A 21,151-nucleotide genomic window follows, 5' to 3' on the forward strand; every position below is an offset into this window, starting at 1 on the left:
TACTCTTAACAACACTTAACAGCTACTTAACTAACTCAAACTAACTTAGAATATCAAACAAGTCCAAACAAGGGGAATAATGCTTGCTGAGAGCAAGGCTAGTTCCAGCAACTGTCATGGGCGGAAAGAAGGAACTGAGGGGGCGTACAGCCAGCAGCGCCTCATTTACTGTGGCACATGCATGGGCCTCCAGGGGGCATCGGAGCCGGCCCTACGGGATCTGCTAAGGGGAAAAAAGTTCTGGGTAACCATGCACGGAGGCGTGCACACACCTATAGTGGAATGGACATAAGCAAGCCCTCAAAGAAGAAGACTTTTTTAAGTAGTTTTAAATAAATTCACAACAGAAGTTTTACAAACCTCACTCCTGAGAGAAGTATTTAACAAACTCTAGATGTGGACACAAAGCTGCTTTACAGTGAGTTTCTATATAGAAAATAATTAACTTTTTCTTTGCATGTTACAAAGATATGACAATGACAACTTTTAACATCTGGCAAATCAAGTTTCCAATAATCATTTTCAGATGTTTAATGTGCTTTTTAAAATCTTACTTTACAAGGCAACTTATCTCACTGTCACCAATATATCAATACAAAAATCTTACAAGGTTTTATTTGCTAAAAAACTACAACATTAAAATTGGGGTTAGGTAGCTCTTTCCTCTTGCCAGCTGTTTTACTACAAGGAATGTCATTTGTCCATTGCTAAGACTGCTGTATTTAATTCAAACAATAAGTTACACAATTCTGTACATAATTACAACAGAGTCAAATTAGAGTTCCAAGTTATGTATCTGTGTAGTACACCAAAGTCAAACACCATGAGGGAAAAGAGAACTACTGTATGTGAAAGCCTTTTTTGGGAAAGATTTTACAGTTTGCTAACCAAGAAGAGTCATTTGCTGTCGTTATGTTGCGGAACTGACATCCAGATTTCTTAGGCACTGATCCAGGAAACTTGTCTTGCAGAAACACCTGTCTATTTCACCAAACTTATGCATCATTTAAAAAAATCACATAGCCACCTAGTCTTCATTAGCTATATAAAAATAATTATTTGCTAAACTTGTGCCTGTATTCACACACTGGAAGCAGTTGAATGATTTCACATTCTCTTTCTGAATTAAGTTCACTGCAATATTAGATCAGGCAGAAATGTCAAGAGCTTGACTGATCAAGTTGGACTCAACCAACTGGATATTTTAGTTTGAACAAAAGAAGTTTTGTCTACACACAACTAAAAGATGAAAGTTTACACCATGGCAGATACAGCTATCTTTAATATCAGATGTGTTCCATGGAGAGAAATCATTATCTCAGAACTTTTAGTTCAGGATACTTGGTGAACAATCTATGGGGAGATCATGCTTTCAGGCATTTAAACTAATGATTCTGATTCTCTTGGCTTTGGAATGAAAATAATTGTTCAAAAGTTGTCATTATGCAGGGCAATAATTAACAGCTTAGCACTATGAAAACAAGCAAATTTACTATCTAACTAATATGAAATTATGAAAACAAGAAAGCAAGTAAGCCTCCTGTATCAAGTAGTTAAAACCAGATACTAAGTTATCTTTCTATGATAGAGTTTATAATGTTATAAAGTCCAGTATGGCACTATTAGTAAACTTGTTAAAGAAGCAGTATTCAGTTTTGCGTGGTACTAAAAGGCTGAACAATAGTATAGTTTAAAACAAAGAATTCAGGATTGGAGTGAGTTGGTTGTTCTGTATGCGCCAAGTCACTGATTTAAAATAAAAAGTGGCTGCATTTTTAACCTCAGACGTGCAAAAACCTTGCAATACAGTAGAGGACAAGATGGAGATAAGAAAAATCATGAAAGTTATGTGCCAATATAGTTACCACACATAAAACCAGAATGGGGAGGGGAAACTGGAGGATGGTTAGCCACAACTTTCCTCACTGGTCGCAAGAGTTATCTTCAGCTGGCGTTGTCTCCCCACCCGAGTTTTTATGTCCCATTATGCAGTGCATGAAGATACTGACGACATTCATAACTATTGTAAAAAAAATTAAACCTTGACTAACAAATATCCTTCAGGAATTCCAGTAATTTCTCAATCCTAATAGAGGAGTTGTAATTGTTATAACGGATTTATGAAAGCAAATGCAGTGTGAGAGAGAAGTTCCATGAAAATTGGCATCTTCTTTTTTTTCCCTATGGTCTTCAAAAGCTTAAAAACACACAACTGATTTAGAGTCTAAATTTCAGAAAGCCTCTAGATTTTGGTGCTTCAGTGTCAGTGTGGTTTTGTGTTTTCACATGTTGTAGGCAACATAAATAGGATCCAACTGGTCAGCTAAAAATCCATCTCTCAAGTGCATTCGCTGCTTTTCACCACGAGAATTGATGGGAATAACTCCCGGGTCCACAATGACTACAACACCAACTATCAGATAATGTTCTTCCAGCACCACATTTGTTACCAGTGCCACCAAGTCCAGTGCTTCCTGCTCTGAGCCTTCTAATTCCACAACCACTACCAGCAGGTTGGTCCATGTAAACACAGCGCTGTTGACATAAAACAGACATTAATTGTGTGTATGGGGGAAATAAATCGGTATGAATAGCCACCAAAGAAAAAGAGATTCCCAGAGACAGAGGATAACTGGAAAAAAAAACAAACCCAAAACAAAAAAACAACCCTGAGAAAATACTTGAGGTAGATAACATAATACATGTAAACAAACTCTGTTGCTATAATACTAAGTATACAGAAGACAGGTGTGGAAGTTATAGTTGAACAAAACCTAACTCTGCCTCCTCCTGAGTATGTTTTCTTCTTGTCTAAGTTACCACGTATTAGATCTCAAAGTATATATTTTTTCTGCTCTAAACAAACAAGTGTATCTCAGATAACACGTGATCATGAATTTAAAGACTACATTGTAGTGCACAAATACATGGGGACAGAGTTAAGATTGTATGTTCAACTTTCACTTCCTTGTTTCTCCATTTCCAAGTATCTACAGTAATTAATTTTATTTTATTTGTCCAGGCTGTTCAAGGAACAAAAAGAAAGTCCCCTGTTTTAGAATCACTAACAATCCTATCAGAATGACTGGCCCCTTAAATGAAACTGGCTCAGCTCTCCTGTTCCAGCCCAAGTGCACCAGCATTTGGTGCAATGAGGAGGTGGAGCTGCCCCTGCACATGAGAGAGCCCAAAGGCAAAGGGGGAGCTCAGAGTCCTGAGAGGGAGAATCCAGAATGGAGGAGAGAAGAGCTGAAGGTATCTGGAGCAGTAAAGAGAGCTAAGAGGAGGAGCAGGGCTGGGCTGAGAGGTTGGGGAGTGGGCTGTCCCTGAAGGGGGGAGCAGTCGGTTCCCCAGTGAGCAGTGCAGCCTGAGCAGGCTGGTGAAAGCTGAAGGCAGGCAGGCAGGGGGTCACCTACAAACTTCCCCAGGCCAAAGAGCCACAGCTAGAGAGGGCTGAAGGCGCAGAGCAGCAGAGGGAGATGCCTGCTAGCTTTCTGAGCTGGAGAGCTGACATCAGGGCCAGAGAGAGCTGAAGGCCAGGGAGTGATGGAGGGATGAGCCCACTGATGTCTCCAGGCAAGAGCTGTAGCCCTACCTGGGAAGGAAACAGAAGAGAGAAGAACCCCAGCCAGAGGAACTGAGGTGTGGTGAGAGACCCAGGAGCTGTAGCTGGGAGATGGGGTGTAGTGAGAGACATCAGAGCTGTACTTGGTGCTGGACTGTTGGGATGAATGTACTGTTTGGAATGTGCTTGGGGCTTTATAATTGTGGGACTTTTGTAATAAATTAACCCTGGGTAAGGGCAATTTATATACTCTGTAAATTGTATTAAGATTATCTAAGGAATCAAGAAGGGAAACTAAGGCAAGTGACTGCTTGCAGGGCTGCCCTGAGACCACCAGGGGGTGCCTGGGAGACAGTCACCCATCCACAAACACCATCAGTCAGCTCCACACTTTTAGACTGAAAGGGATCTATCAGAAAATGGCAAATACACCTTTTAGCATTATACGCTCAGCATGTACAATGTAAAATGCACACAGTAAGAAATCTCTAAGGTACTGTAAATACCTCCAATCCAGCCCTCCAGGTCCACATTTTATTCCTTGAAACTGAGTTTTTAAATACGTATTTTGTGATATGTATCTAACATTTGAGATTGTTTTAAAATGGCTTAAAACCACTGTAAGGATTTGTCTACACTATGAGCTAGGGGTGTGATTCCCAGCTTGTGTAGACATCCTTGTGCTTGCTCTCATTGAGCTAGGAAGCTAAAAATAGCAATGAGGCTGGGGTAGCATGAGCTAGCCACTCAAGAGTACAGCCAGGGAGTTCAGGTGGGTTTGTACTGTGGGATGCTAGCCTGTGCTGCCTCTCTCTCACTGCTGCCTGTGCTATCCCAGCCATACTGTTGCATTTCGCAAGATAGCTCAATGACACATCTATGCAAGCTGGGAATCATATCCCTCGCTACAAGTGTAGACACAGCTTAAGGGTCTAACGAGTGAGTTATGTTGCTTAAGGCTGGGTTTTTCAAAGGAGCCTCAAGGGAGTAAAGCACTCAAATCTCACTGAATTCAATGGGCATTGGGTGCCAAAGTCTCTTAGGTTGCTTGGAAAATCCAGCCTTGGCCTAAAGCCTTAAAACTATGAAACATATTTCATACCATGCAGCTGGGGGGACAAGGAGAGAGCTAGTGGCTCCAGAGTTGGAACACAAGGATTGAGTTTTGCAGTTGGGCAAAACTTGACTACTTCCTTTTTAACCAGTTTTGAGAGGTGTTCACAATCAAAGTTGCTGATCCATGCATACTGCATCAATCTAAGCATGCACTTCTGATTTAACATAGGAAATTCACTGTTCAAGTTCACAATGCCATCTACAAATGCCCTAGCTCACTCAAACAGTTATTTTCAAATAATGAAGAGGACTCTGTCAATGGTGGCTTTGGTTTTTCAAGCTCCAGCCATTTTTGCTGTAGCCATGCTCAAGAAGCAGCTAGAGTATTTTAAGCAGCAGAAGCGTAGTTCATGTCCATTTTCAAATATTTGGACATTTTTCTTAAACTTTCAGTCACAAATATCACTAAAGACAACTTGGGAAAGTTAAGAAATGGGGGTTTATAATGATAGGGTTCTTGCAACTAATTATGGAGTTCCCCATCTCTGGGACATGTGCCATTTTATAGCATACTTTGTAGTAAAAGTCTATTCAAACAGGTTGAAATAAAAAATAATGTATAAAAAATAATCTCATAATTTTGCATGCTTATATACGCTGGTAAAAATATAGGTGTATCTGATAAGCCCACAAAGTATACACCAGAACTAAAGACTGCACAAATTTTCTGATAATTTTCAGACTCAAGTTGTGATACAAGCATTTCTCAAAGTTTCTACTTGGATGCAATTTAAAAAAAATTCTTAACTGATCAAGCCAGTGAAATTTATGCACTTATTATGCAGAAGGTGCAACACATATGGCATAGCTCAAAGATAAACATAGCACAAAGTGCGTAGGCTGTCTTTCAGTTAACTACCATATATGTTAGTTATGGAAGAACAGCCCACAGAGATTAAAGATCATGAAAGGCCAGTTAAAGTTTGGTATTCCACTAACTAGAAAAAAAGGCGATCTTAACAGAGGGTTAGATGTTGGGGGCCATGGGAAATTACAATAGGGTCACAGGAACAACAAGAGGGGAATCAGTGGAGGAAACTGTTCAACATTTTAGATGTCTACATACAAATGCAAGGAGAATGGGGAATAAACAGGAAGAACAGACAGTATTAGTCCATAAACTAAATTATGACGTAAGTGGCATCACTGAAACTTGGTGGGATAAATCTCTTTACTGCACTATGGGTATAGGGGGGTACAACTTCTTCAGGAAGGACACAAGATTAAAAACTGAGGAAGTGTTGTCAAGAATATATACACTTGTTCTGAGGACCAGAAGGCTCTGAGAAGCATACCAGCTGAAAGTCCCTGGGTGAAGATACAAAGAGGGGAAAAAAGGGGCGATGTTATGGCTGGGGTCTATTAAAGACCACCAAATCAGGAGGTGGAGGATACGTTTTTAGATCAAATAACAGAAATATCAAAACCTGGTGGTAATGGGGGGAATTTACTACCCAGATAGCTGTTCGAAAAGTAATATGGTAAAATATAAAATGTCCACTAGGTTTTTATAATGGGGCAATTTCCAGTAAGGAGAATGTCCAGTAAGTTTTTAATAGGGGAATTTACTACCCAGTATTTATTACCCAGAATGTCCAGTAAGTTTGTAATGGCAAAATATAAAATGTCCAGTAAGTTTTTGGAATGTATTTCTGTTCCAGGAAGTGGAGGAAGTAATCAGGGGGACAACTTTTTAATACTTGATTCTGATAAACAGGGAGGAATTAGTAGTGAATCGGAATGTGTAAGGCAATTTGGGTGAAAATGACCACAAAATGAAAGATTCCATGATTCTAAGGAAAGGAAGGAGTGAGAGCAGCAGCAGCAGCAGGACAATGGATTTGCAAAAAGGCTGACTTTAGCAGACTCAGAGAACTGGTAGGTAAGGTCCCATGGGAAGAAAATCTAAGAAAAAAGGAGTTCAGGAGAGCTGACAGTTTCTCTAGGAGAAAATATTAAAGGCACAACTGCAAACTATCCAGATGGGAAGAAAAAACAGTAAGAATAGTGTCTACACAGAAACTAGACACCCGCAGCTGGCCCATGCCAGCTGACTCGAGCTCATGGGGCTATTTCATTGCTTCATAGATGTCTGAGCTCAGGTTGGAGCCCTGGCTCTAGGAGCCTGCAAGGTGGGAGGGTCCCAGAGCTCGGGTCTCCAGCCCAAGCCCGGAAGTCTATGCAGCGATGAAACAGCCCCGCTGTGTAGACATATCTTATGTCTCCATCAGGGGTTCTTTAGTGACCTGGGGAAAAAAAATAGAATCCTATAAAAAAGTGGGAACATGGACAAATTGCTAAGGAGGAGCACAAAAGAAAAGCATAAGCATTTAGGAACAAAATCAGAAAGGCTAAGGCCTGAAATGAGTTACACCTAGCAAAGGACATAAAAGGCAGTAAGAAAAGGATCTTTAAATACATTAGGAGCAAGAGAAAGACGAAGAACGTATAGATCCTCTACTTAGCAGGGAGCAAGAGCTAATAACTGATGACATTAAGAAAGGGAAGGGGGGGGGGGAGTAGCCACAGCTAGGCTGGGTCTCTACCAGTGAGAGCAGCTGGGCAGCTCTTGCCGGCGGAGAAGCGTGAAGGCCAGTGGGGGTGAGGGAGCTGCAGCTGGGCTCAGTTCAGCTACCCATGAGTGAGAGCTGCCCAGCTACCACAGCCCGGGGGGTTGGGGCCCGCACCTAGGCACCTCTCAGTGCCGAGCCCAGCATGGCTTCCCGTTCCCCACCCAGCATTTACTGTTTAAATGTTCTATTTTTAGAATGTTTAAATGGATTTTTAATTAAACTAATATATACATCCCTACTCAGAACCATTAGCAATTATCTTTTGAGAACTCCTGGAGGTCCTAGAAGACTGGAGAAGGGCTAACATGGTACTTATCTTTAAAATGAGGAGCAAAGACGACCCGGGGAATTATAGACCAGTCAGCCTAACTTTGATACCTGGAAAGTTACTGGAGCAAATTATTAAGCAATCAATTTGTATGCCCTGCAGGATAATGGGATTATCAGGAATGGCCAACATGGATTTGTCAAAAACAAATCAGGTCAAACCAACCTAATTTCCTTTTTTGACAAGATTACTGGCCTAGTGGATGGGGGAAGCAGAAGATGTGATACATCTCGATTTTAGGCGTTTGGCACAGTCCCACAGGACATTCTCACCAGCAAACTAGGGAAATGTGGTCTAGATAAAATTACTATAAAGTGGGTGGGTGCACAACTGGTTGAAAGACTGTATTCAATGAGTAGTTTTCAATGGTTTGCTGTGTATCTAGTGGAGTCCCACAGGGATCAGTTCTGGGTCTGGTACTACTCAATATTGTCATTAATGACTTGCATAATGAGAGTGTGCTCATAAAATTGGCAGATTACACTAAGCAGGGATGGGCTGCTAATACTTTGGAGGACAGGACTAGAATTCAAAATGACCCTGACAAATTGGAGAATTGGTCTGAATCAACAAAATGAAATTCAGTAAAAACAAGTACAAAGTACTTCACTTAAACATGAAAAATCAAAAGCACACCTACAAAATGGAAAGTAACTGGCTAGGGGTAGTACTACTGAAAAGGGTCTGGGAATTATAGTGGATCACAAATTGAATGAGACTCAGTAATGTGATACAGATGCAAAAAAAGCTGATATTCTAATATCATGTGCAAGGCACAAGAAGTAATTGTCCTGCTCCACTCGGCAGCAGTGAGGACTCAGGTGGGATGATGTGACAAGTTCTGGGTGCCACGCTTAAGGAAAGTTGCGGAGAAATTGGAGACAGTCCAGAAGAGAGCAACAAAACTGATACAAGGTTTGCAGGAAAGGTTTAAAAAAAGGGCATGCTTAGTCTTGAGAAATGAAGACTGGGGGGAATCTGATAACAGTCTTCAAATATGTTAAGGGCTGTTATAAAGGATACGGTGATCAATTGTTTCATCCATGTCCACTGACGGTAGAACGAGGAGTAAGAGGCTTAATTTGCAGTCAGGGAGTTTTAGATTAGATATTATGAAAATGTTTCTAACTATAAGGGTAGATAAAGCATTGGAGGGTTTTAAAAACAGCATGGACAAACACCTATCAGGGATGGTCTAGGTTTGTATGGTCCTGTCCCAGTGCAGAGAGCTGGATTTGACTTCTCGAGATTCCTTCCAGCCCTACATTGCTGATTCTAAGTGCTCTGTGCAGGTCCATATTTTGTTTTCACTCCTAGTTATTCCATCTAACAAAATTTATTTTCTTTTTATTTCTGTCAAACAAAAAAATAAGGAAATAATGTGGGTGTGAGGGCTCATGGCAAGTTGCCAATGGGCACTCTGTTGCAAAATCTGGGCTCTGATGTTTTTGTTTTTGTTTTAAAAAAGGACAGAAAAATTTCTCAGTTGAAAACCCATATAGCTCTGAACCTCTTACCATTCAGCAATGCTTTTGTGTGCTCTGATCACAGAGGTCTCAATATCAATGGGATGATACCTCATTCCTCTCAGCTCCAGTGTTTCATCCAGGGAGCCTACCACATACAGGGCATCATGCCTCTCTGCAAACAGTAAAGACATCAATGAATGTGAAAAACAGAAGGTCTCAAACTTATGTGTATGTACATTAATCAGCTGGCCTAACATTTTCATGGTCCATTTTCTACGAGGAAAAGCAGCATGTGGTAGGTAAGATGCTCTGCCATTTTGGAGAACTGAGTTTAGGTGCCAGCTCAGTGCTCCTCTTAGTTACTCAAGATGAGATCTGCTGAATTGTATAGAGAGTTACCCATTTATACGCTGGCTGACCAGGTCAGGTTAGAGTGTATTCAGTCAATTCACTTGTGTGTTAGTATAGATGAAAGTGTTAAATGTACAAGTGTGTATTCAGATATTTAAACTTCATGAAAACTAAAGGAATGTTAATTGTATTGTTTTTGCTTATCTGTTCCTGTTATAATGTAATGGCAAACATTTCCATGGTAAAGACCCCTGTAATTAAATTACCCATCAAAGGAATCTTGTGAAATGCTAATGAAGGACTTATGGACTTCAACAGAAAATGCAAATTTCAAAGCAAGTGGCCATTATGTATATGGTCGGACATAAAAAGTCTAAGTGCATTCCTCACTTATCATCTACAAAGGAAAAACCCACATGAGTAGAGACACTGTCTGCTTGCTTTCTATGTGAAGATACTAAAAATATGGATTGAAAGGATGATCCTTTATCTTTGAACTGTCTTGGACTCTTACAGGGAAGTGTACCAGATGTAAAGTAGAGATCCCCAGAGTTATTCTTCTAGGTATCCTGAAATGACTTTAGGGAGATTGGCACCATTTGGACTTACAAACTGTGACTCACCTGTTAATATATTTTACCTACTTTAACTTCTATTTTCCTTTTCGTAGCTAATAAACCTATAGTTAGTTTACTAGAATTGGCTGCGAGCGTTGTCTTTGGTGTGAGATCTGAAGTACCAATTGATTTGAGGTAAGTGACTGATCTCTTGGGACTGGGACAAATCTGATGTGGTGTGATTAAACCTAGTTTAAGTAACCAGTTATCACAAAGTTCAGTTTGTCTGAGTGGCAAGACAGATTGCAGAGTCTAAGGAGACTGTCTGTGATTCATGGTAACACTGGTATAGTGACCCAGGAGTTCACATTTGTTACTGGCTTGGTGAAATCTAATTATAGAACATACCACCAATTTGGGGTGTCTGCTCTTGTTTACTGACAATCTGCCCTGAGATAGTCACTCACAGATGAGAACCACTCCAGACAGCGTGACAACAGGTACCATGCAAAACAGTAATCCTGTGTTGAATTTAAGATAAATTAACAGTGGTGAGATTTAAAACGTCGCACAGTTAATTATCAGGAAATAGATCAAATGTTTATAGGTAAAATTCTAATGAGTTTTTCAAGGAATTATACGGAAGCCTGTTAACATGAATGAACTAGTTAAGCGTCAGGGTTCTATCACAATTCCTTTTACAATAAGGAATATTGCTCACTTAGGAATTAGGTTTTTTTTAAAAAGTGAAGTGTAAAAATGTGCCTGGTTTTATTTGCATGCTACCTGAATAGGAAAAAGTTGTTCAGTTTTTTCATCACCTATGTAAATTTGTGGAATTTAATCCTTTTTATTTTCAAATGAGACTCATAAGATTCACACTATTTTCTAAATTGGACAAGCTACAATGGGGTTAGTGTAGTAGGTTTTTCCCTCTAGAGAACAGGGAAAATGTTCCCATTTGTGCACGCCCAAAAGCAACATATGACTAAGTATAAGTAGAAATTTCAGGATCAGGAATGGAATTTGAGCTATGTGCAGGTGAGGAATAAGGTGCCTGGCAGAACTGACTGGAAAAGCACATGTAATACCCATCTGATATGCCAGTGCTATTAGTCTCATAATTTCAATTCCAAATTAAAAAGTAAGATGATCACATTTTAAAGATGGTCCATTGGGTATATGCATTACCTATTTTGCTTGATTATTCAGCATCATTAAGCTCATTAAGGACCCAAATTCCTGGGAAATTGAGTATTTCTCATTTCTCACTCCAATCAATCAGCATCTTGCAGGATAGCGGACTTAATTTTCTACAGACTACTGACATTTCTGACTTTCTCTGCCCAGTACTGACTGGCTGTTTGCTCCAACTCTACTCCTCCTCCATCAGTCTCTTCATCTCAGCTTCACTTCACATTTGCCCCTTCTCCCCTGCACTGTTCCCTCTTGTTCAGTCCCTTCTCTTTTCTTTCCACTTAGCTTAGTGGTTCCCAACCTGTGGCCTGGGGGGGCTTTCAAAGTGGCCCGCCGCTCCCCTCCCATTGGCTGCAGAAGGGAGCCACTGCCTAAGGACCCAGGCAGAGTGCTTTTCTGCGGGGCTGTAAGATCGGTGCAGGCTCCTTGCTGCAGCCAAGGGGATGGAAGATCAGTGCTCCCCTCCCCGCCTGTAGCAGGGAACATAGCAAAGCACTCCGCCTAGGTCCCTAGGTGCTGGGGTCCCTGCTGGAACCAGAGGGAGGGGAGCACTGATCTCCTGTCTCCTGGGCTGCAGAAGGGAGCCACTGCCTAGGGACCCAGGTGGAGTGCATGGGGCTACAGGACGCATGCAGTTTCCTTGCTGCAGCCAGGAAGACGGGAGATCAGCGAGGCACTCCTGTCTGGCTGCGGGGGGGGGGAGGGGAGGGGGGGTGGTGGTGGTGGTGGGGTGTGTGTGTGTGTGAAGAGGAGGGGCCCTGCTCGTGGAGGCTAGTGGCCCTTCAAGGTTGTAAAAATGGTATCTGTGGCCCTCAAGCCAAAAAGGTTGGGAACCACTGACTTAGCTGATCCCCACCTAAGTAAACCCACACAATGGCGGGGGGAGGGCAGGGAACTGTGAAATAACATGAACTTTGCTGTCATCACATTGTTCTCTCTTCTGGTGTGTTCTATGCCTTCCCTCACCCTATATCTGTCTTGTCTATTTAACCAACATTGTCTCATTATTTCCTTTTATTTCCCCATCTGTCTGTACCCATCTTATACTGTATCTAGTCTTGTACTTAGATTGTAAGCTCCTTGGGGCAGGGACTGTCTTCTTGTTCTGTGTTTGTACAGCGCCTCGCACAATGCGGGCCTGCTCCATGCTCCTCGGTGCTATTGTAATACAAATAAATAATAATATAGACTTTGCTAGCTCAGCTATATAAGGTGTTACAAACAAATGCTCCTGTATGTTAGATAACATTACCATGACCTATTTTCTTATCTCACCTCCACTGGCATCAGTAAGTTCTGTTCTGCGCAGAAAGCCCAGGTACCCAGTCCGTGCCCATACTGTCTGTGTGTCTCCAAAACTCAGCCGAGCGCTAAAGTGGTCAGCGTGCAGTGCCTCTTCTCCATAGACTGTGTAATAACCAGTAGCATTGTGCGGACTACTCACCCAAATCTAGGAAAGAAAAAGTAACAGGAGAAAGCCAAAGCATTATATACAGAGACACTGTTATTTTGACACAGACAGACATTTCTTGATGCAATAGAAATCTGTCACACTGGTAATATTGGTGCCCAAGAACTGCCAAGAATGATCTTTTAAAGAGAATAAACTTCCAGAGCACATAAAAGCAGTGGAAATACAGCATCCTTGGTGCATGCAATCAAAATACATTTCAGAGGACAGCAGAACTCACTTAAATTTCTCTCTTTTAGTCTGCATGGAAAGGAATTTATTTTAACAGGCCTTTTCCATAAAAAGGAAGAGTGCTGATTTAAGTGAGCCCCACAGTACGTAATACCACACGATACTTTGTTTGTAAAACAGAGATCTGTATAAAATCAGGAAATATATCCATGAAACCATTACTATGCATCGATGGGGGCAGGAATTGCTAAAGAAACGATGGGACATTTATTGTCACCTGTAGCTGCTAATTAGATATGGGTCAGTAAGTAAGCAAGTGTACCTCAGAATGCAAAATGGAGGATAAGGCAGGGCATGCAGAAATCTACTTAGGCATTTGACATTCTATATGTATTTAGAATTATAGAATCATAAAAGATTAGGGTTGAAAGAGACCTCAGGAGGTCATCTAGTTCAACCCCTGTGCAAAGCAGGACCAACCCCAACTAAATCATCCCAGCCAGGGCTTTGTCAAACCACACCTTAAAAACTTCTAACGATGGAGATTACACCACTTCCCTAGGTAACCCATCCCAATGCTTCACCACCCTCCTAGTGAAAAACCTTTTCCTAATATCCAACCTAGACCATTCCCACTGCAACTTGAGACCATTGCTGCTTGTTCTGTCATCTGCCACCACTGAGAACAGCCTAGTTCCATCCTCCCTGGAACCCCTCTTTCAGGTAGTTAAAGGCTGCTATCAAATCCCCCCTCATTCTTCTCTTCTGCAGACTAAACAAGCCTAGTTCCCTCAGCCTCTCCTCATAAGTCTTGCGCCCCAGCTATGACACTTTTCATTTTTGTTGCCCTCCACTGGACTCTTTCCAATTTGTCCACATCCTTTCTGTAGTAGGGGCCCCAAAACTGGACACAATACTCCAGATGTGGCCTCACCAGTGCTGAATAGAGGGGAATAATCACTTCCCTCGATCTGCTGGCAATGCTCCTACTAATGCAGCCCAATATTCCATTAGCCTTCTTGGCAACCAGGGCACACTGCTGACTCATATCCAGTTTCTTGTCCACTGTAATTTCCAGGTACTTTTCTGCAGAACTGCTGCCTAGCCCATCAGTCTCTAGTCTGTAGCAGTGCATGGGATTCATCAGTCTTAAGTGCAAGTCTCTGCCCTTGTCCTTGTTGAACCTCATCAGATATCTTTTGGCCCAATCCTCCAATTTGTCTAGGTCACTCTGTATCCTATCCCTACCCTCCAGCACATCTATCACTCCCCCCAGCTTAGTGTCATCTGTGAACTTGCTGAGGGTGCAATCTACCCCATCCTCCCAATCATTATTGAAGATATTGGAACAAAACCGGCCCCAGCACTGATTCTTATGGCACTCTGTTTGTTACCGGCTGCCAACTAGACATCGATCCATTGATCACTACCCGATGAACCTGATGATCTAGCCAGCTCTCTATCCACCTTATAGTTCATTCATCCAACCCATACTTCTTTACTTGCTGATAAGAATACTGTGAGTGACTGTATCAAAAGCTTTGCTAAAGTCAATGTACATCACATCCACCACTTTCCCCACATCCTCAGAGCCAGTCATCTCATCATAGAAGGCAATCAGGTTGGTCAGGCATGACTTGTGCTTGGTGAATCCATGCTGACTGTTCCTGATCACCTTCTTCTCCTTCAAGTGCTTCAAAATGGATTCCTTGAGGACCTGCTCCATGATTTTCCAGGGACTGAGGTGAAATTGACTGGTCTGTAGTTCCCTGGATTCTCCTTTTCCCCTTTTTTAAAGATGCACACTATATTTGCTTTTGCCCAATTGTCCAGGACCTCCCCAGATCACCTCGGGTTTTCAAATATAATGGCCAATGGGACTGCAATCATATCAGCAAACTCCTTAGCACTCTCGGATGCATTGCATCCAGCCCCATGGACTTGTACATGTCCAGCCTTTCTAAATAATCCTGAACCTGTTCTTTCAGCTCTGAGGGCTGCTCACCTCCTCCCCATATTGTGCTACCCTGTGCAGTAGTCTGGGAGCTGACCTTGTCTGTGAAGACGGAGGCAAAAAAAACATTGAGTAATTCAGCTTTTTCCACATCATCATGTCACTAGGTGGCCTATCCCATTCAGTAAGGGGCTCACACTTTCCCTGATCACATTCTTGTTGCTAACATACCTGTAGAAACACTTCTTGTTACCCTTCACATCCCTTGCTAGCTGCAACTGCAATTGCGCTTTGGTCTTCCTGATTTCACTCCTGCCTGCTCGAGCAATATTTTTATACTTCTCCCTAGTCATTTGTTACAAAGTTCCAGCTATCCTGTTTTATTAATCACTTTGCTGAACTGACATACTTGTATTTCTTTTCCACTATAAATCAGGCAGACTTTTATTTTTAAAAATATCTAAAGTCATTAGAAATACAGTGAATATATGGGCATTAGATGTTTACCTCTCCCAAATGTGAATCTCCAAGAGGTCCCTTCGTTTCAGTGTGTGCTATAATAACCTTTACCCCAGGCAGAATCTGCAACAGGAAACCAATATTTTAATGTTAAAGTAATGTTCATTTTTTAAACTCACCTCTCTCAGTAATACAATACTTTGACTAGAGATTAATTCTAGGCTTTCTACTCCTCTTGTTCTGTATAAAGCATGATTGCCAAAGTGCGTGAGGATTCTTTACCCTCAGTATGTGGATGAGAGTGTGTTGTGTCTCTAACATGCTTGGGACGGGGGCTAAGGTGGCTTTAAACCACCACAGTGCTTTTCTGATTCTGGGCTGCTCCAGGGGCCAATGCAGCACCTTGAGAGCTAAGGAAAGGCAGGATATCCAGAGCAGTATGGAAGGTAAAGGGGTTGGGGTGAGAATCTTACACAATGGCTTCAAATTAAAAATCCATTCATTGTATGATTTAATCCCCATCCCAAGCTTTTAACTTTAAAAATACTGAACTGATTTATTTAAACTTGATATCTTTCTTAGATCTCATGAAATGTATAAATCAAGCAAAGTTTGAACAAAAGCAGTTCAGTAATTTGGGCTGTGTGCACGTATTACTGATCAGAACACAGGCAAAAATGCTTCTAATATGCAGTCAATCCATCTAACTGAAAAAGGACTGCTGGGTACGCATCCACATGGTCAAACCAATAGTCCTCTCCAGATTAGTGGATTTACTGCTGTGAGGAAACTAATTATTTTGCCACATGCAGAAAACAACAGATGAGCCAATTATGCTCCAACTTTCAGAAAAAAATTACCTCAGGACTGAGATTAAGCACTGAATATTTTAGCTAAAATCAATGTCCGCTGGAATGTATAAGTGGAAAAAGAAGAGAGGAAGAGTTTATAATAGAAGCTGGGACACAAGTGTAGTTATACTGCATCTAAGTTAAACTCCTGAAGCTTCCTTTTAATTTGGTTAAAACAACACTTTATTTTTAATTTCTGGGGGCTCTGTTTCTATGGCATGAAGTTCACCTCTCAATTTACAAAACGATACTTAATTCCTCAAGCAATTTAGGAAATAGCTACATCCAAGCAGAGAAGCAGAACACTCAGAAAAAACAGTTCATGAGACAGCTTTACAAAAAAGGTCATCCATCCATTTACCTTTCCAGACTCCATCAACGGCAAACTGTGTGGAGAACCCCGCTCCACCAAACGTACCCTGGGAAGGTAAATGAAAAAGGTTTTTGCTCAGTAAAGATTTATTTGCGGTCTCAAAATGACATTTTAAAAATGGGCAAGAGTGTTTACCTTTATTTTCTGCCAATAATTTTGTTTTCCTTTTCTTGGCCTACATTGTCTGTTGACACCTATGCTCAGTTGCCCATAACAGTGATCACGAACTGTGGTAGCTGGCATTTTGGTGAACCCCAGCTGTCTCCGGGAACTCAATGGTGACCGCACTATCCTGGCCTTCTAGGAGTGCCCCAAAACATCAGAAACTCATTTAAAAAGCAATGCTAGAAACTCACAACAACTGCATTTGCAACTGTTTCAGCTAGATTCCAAAGTGACAAGGGCACCGAATGCTGAGCCACAATCCGTGTGTTCCAGTCAGAGCCCACTGACGTGATTTTGCTCAAATGAGGACACTGGCACCTACATCTCATGAGGACAGTCGACTCTTTAGAGAGTCTAACCACACTCCAGCCTCACTTAACTAAACAAAGAAGCAGCTCCCAGCTTCCTGTAGGGGTGATGGGCAGGAGAATGATTGGTTCTAATACAGCTCCACAGATCTGGCCAGCTGACAACTTCATCTACAGTTGAAACATCACCTTTGTTGAAATTCTCATGGTCAAACTCAGGTGTGATATAAATGGTTGTGCAAGTTAAATGTCAAGAGGAATTTAGCAAGCGAACTGGCAAAAACAGGATTCCATGGTAGCATCACCTGCATTGACTTGGCATTCAGTAAGTGTGCATGTATACATCAAGAGGCCAACAGATGGGTTCAGCAGGAAAAAAAACAAACAGAAGGGCATAAAGAAGGGCCCCCATTGCTCCACACACACTATTTTATTCTGCACCATCCATAACTCTATAGGCCAAATTCAACCTTGAGGCAAACAGGCACCCCCTCCCATTGCCTGAAATAAAATTCTTTACGCCAGCGGCTGAATTTGGTCTTAATAGATTGATATCTCTTTAGGAGTCTGTATCTGGCTCTATGACATTACGATAGTGGGTGCCCTAAAAATGAACTAGATAAAGGAAGATTAAGTTATTGTAATTTAAGATGATTTGGTCATATGCTGAGGTGGTTTAAGTTCAGACCACAAATACTGTTCAATAATATTTTGATTGTGATCTAAAAACTAAGATTTGTTTAAGTATACAGGAATTAGAGACGATGCAAGAGTACAGAACAAGCAGTGAGAAGGAAAGATTGGGACACTTCTAGGGTGGAGGGATTGTGGGCAGATTATACAGCTAGGGGAGTGCTGGGCGGCTTGTCATGAGGCAGTGGGAGGGGTCAGGAGCTGACATGCATGGTTCAGTACAAAGCGCAATGCAAGGAGGATGAATAACTTCCATTTGCAGTGTTTCAAGGGTTAATGCTGTATGTTAGCAGCTGTACCTGTCATGTCGAAGCGCTCTCATGTCTACGTAGACTGTTGTTGGATCTGGTCCTGCAGTTCCCTAAGAACAAAGTGGGGGGGATTGACAATTTTAACATAAACCAAAAAACCGTGTTTCTGGTTTTCAAATCACTCCATCTATATTCCTCTCTGTCTTTCACTGACACACAGTGCTGGCACTGGTATACTATGAATACAGTACAGTGCTCTTCCTACAGGTTATAACCAGTTCCTATCATGCAGCTTTGGTTTTTCATATAATTGGCAGGTAAACACACAAGTGCACATACATACATGGAAACTTTTGAAGGCACCACGTTATTTTGGCACTAATAAACACTTTTAAAACAGGCCCACATACTTCGTTTAAAGTATATAAGATGACTCTATGCAGGCATAACCCCATTCCCCATATTCAATATCTATATCAAGTGTTGGAAAATTCTTATGACTCTACAAAGAACAAAAATCTTTGTAATCAATATGTACAGCCAGTCAGGCTCTGACATCTTTTCTTAGGGTATGTCTACACTGCCGGGGCTGCGTGGATCAATGCAGCGGGATTGATTGAGCAGGCTGTGTAAATACGCTGAATCAATCCTTGAAGCGCTCTCTAGTTGATAAGATTAATCCATCTCCCCGAAAAGAGTAAGACTGCATTGACCGGAGGGCACCTCCCATTGACGCAGTGCAGTGGAGATACCGTGATAGGGCAATGTAAGTACATGGACTGGAGATATGCAAGCTACAGTACATAGCTTGCGTATCTCTGGTTGACGTCACTGCAGACCAGGCAGAGCTGGCGGGAGTCTGTCTCCCTGGGCTTGGAAACATACCTCCCAGCTGCAGTGCAGACCCACTCTAGTTATGGACAGAGACCCATAAAACGACACCAGTTTGTAATCTGCTCAAGATTAGAGGGCTGGAACAGGAACCAGCAGTTTCCTTAGAATAACATGCCTTAGTGCCTTGTAACAATGTTGATAAAAAATCTTGTGTGTTGTTTTCTGTAAAGACAGTGCTGCTCCTTAGTCTGGTTAAGAATGTGAGCTCCATCTCTGGGAAAGAGCCATTAAACACTTCCTATAAAAATCTATGCTCTATACAGTGACTGTGGCTTGCTTAACAAACAGGAATTCTTGTACTTCAGCTAGAAGTGACCTCTGTGAGCAACATTCAATTTCTTTCACATGAAAAACTCATTTGACTATTTTCAAGTGAAAACTCTCTTAACAGTTACATTTCCAGCATAAGCATTGATAAAGGACTGTAGGACGTTACAAGCACACACATGCATCACTATACCTGTTCAGCCAGCTTGCCCAGCCTGTTTGGCTGACAGAGGGACCACAAACAGAAGTAACAGAGGCCAGCAAAGTGTGAGAAACAGAGAAAAGAAAAGAAAAATACAACAAAGAGGCACAGGAGACATGAGATACACACAATAGAACAGGAACCAAAAGTCATAGTACCTTAGAACACAAGAAAGGAATTTCTATTTAAGATTTTTTGAAAGGACTGACATGGATTTTCTTTCATTGATTCATTGGGAAACATGAAAAATCCCATATATAAAGCACTGACGCTGTATGCTTACTCCTGTACTATACTTCCCGCTTCCCCATTTATAAGCACATAGTGTTATTTATGGCTTCAAACGGGATCTTTACACTACATTCGTCTGTTAAAATAGGAACATTATGCCTTTTTTTCCATGTGAATCTGTACCAAATATACCAGGCTTGAATAGCACTGAGATGCACTTACATAGAATACTGCAGAATGAGACGTTTTGGGTTGTGGGAGGTTTTGGGGGTGGAGGGGACAGGGACAACTTAAATAATCTTTTCAATAGAAGTGGACAGTGATTAGCAAGTGCATGTTGGGAGAACTTGTAACTGTCCATACTGCTCAATTCTTGACAGCTTTTTTGGAATAGTTTCCATTTTATGATTTAGAAATGGAAATTGTTTACATTTCTGGAGTAGTTGAGGGGCTTAGGGTTGAGTCCATTTCCATAAAATAGACACTTCCATTGAAAAAACATGGACTCAGACAATCTTTAGTCACCCATTACTTGTGAATTCAGCAAGCAAATCTCTTCATACAGGCTCACTAAAGGATGGCTCTGTGAGGGGTATGAATTTCCAGAGGCTCTTCCCTCCCCTATTTTGCTTGTGCTTTCTGATGTGCTTTCATTTTTGGTTGCAGGAGAAACTCTCAACTGATCCAAGTTAATCTTTCCCCCATTTTTACTGTTGTCAGGACAGAGATGGCCCAAGAGGTTCCAAAAATGGTGCCTACAGTTGGGCTCCTAAATCCTTATTTAGGGACTTAATTATTGTCTTAGAAAACTAACTTTAAGCAACCAGTATTTAAAATCCTTCTACGCAATCACATTTAAAATATTTCTATGCACTTCACTCTGGATTTTATGTACATCTCTTGTGTTTCACTCTGGGATTTTCAAAAAGAGACAACACATGTGTTTGTGTCGGTATGTGTGGGTAACTTTTCTATTTACCGTCCCATGTAATGAGTTCATGAAATTGCTTTGTTTACACCTATTTTTATCTTTATATCTAGGTCTTTTAATTTATCTTCCTTCATCTGAGAAAAAAGACTGTAGCTCTCTTAAAGTGTAATTGTACATGGCACAGCAAATTCAAAATGTTTGAGGGTCTCAGCTGTAGAATAAGTGTTGTCATGCATGGCCCATTCTGAAACTGAAGTCTGCTAGGAGGAAATCTATTGGCACACAATACAAGATCTGGAGTCTTGTCACTTACCCCTGAGGGATTTAATACTACAACTTCAAATGTAGCAATATTAATATGTGCTCTGCTTATGTGGTATTGCTGCTGCTATGTTGATAAATCATTTCTTCTGCAGGTTATCGTCTACAGCATATCTCAGAAAATATATTTATATAGGATGCAAAGTGTATAACACAAAGTTGCATTTCTAAATTCATTGGGGTTATAATATCAACTTGCAAGGATGAATTAAAACAGACTTTGCACATAAGGTTAGAGATGGAGTATGGAGAGAAGGAGAAAAGAGGAGTTTGAAAAACTGTCAGCTATTTCAGCTTTGAAAAATCACCAGACTTCAAATATGTGTAATAAGCCATTTAAAATTTCTTCCCCCTTCTGAACAGGTAAAAAATATATATTCTTTTAAGGAATAAGATTCATACAAATTTTGCTAAGAATTTTTTCTCTCTGCTTGTGGCAGCATCTAGAGTTAT

At 41.2% G+C, this 21,151-nt stretch overlaps 1 protein-coding gene across 2 annotated transcripts in view; it reads right to left on the bottom strand.

Annotated features, from left to right (window-relative positions):
- Positions 1-516: 516 nt before the first annotated feature.
- Positions 517-21,151, bottom strand: part of DIP2A (disco interacting protein 2 homolog A) — a 257,924-nt gene continuing 237,289 nt past the window's right edge. For both annotated transcript variants that reach the window (XM_067548784.1, XM_067548783.1), the window contains 6 exons: positions 17,901-17,962; positions 16,424-16,481; positions 15,260-15,334; positions 12,432-12,606; positions 9,100-9,223; positions 517-2,535 (listed from right to left, as the gene is read on the bottom strand). In XM_067548784.1, the coding sequence (XP_067404885.1) occupies positions 2,283-2,535; positions 9,100-9,223; positions 12,432-12,606; positions 15,260-15,334; positions 16,424-16,481; positions 17,901-17,962 (747 nt within the window). In that variant the 3' untranslated portion in view covers positions 517-2,282. The remainder of the gene's footprint in view (positions 2,536-9,099; positions 9,224-12,431; positions 12,607-15,259; positions 15,335-16,423; positions 16,482-17,900; positions 17,963-21,151) is intronic.

This window comes from Emydura macquarii, unplaced genomic scaffold (genome assembly GCF_026122565.2).
Source record: "Emydura macquarii macquarii isolate MOO-44397 ecotype Brisbane River unplaced genomic scaffold, CSIRO-AGI_Emac_v2 contig_1253, whole genome shotgun sequence".
Lineage (NCBI taxonomy): Eukaryota > Metazoa > Chordata > Testudines > Chelidae > Emydura > Emydura macquarii.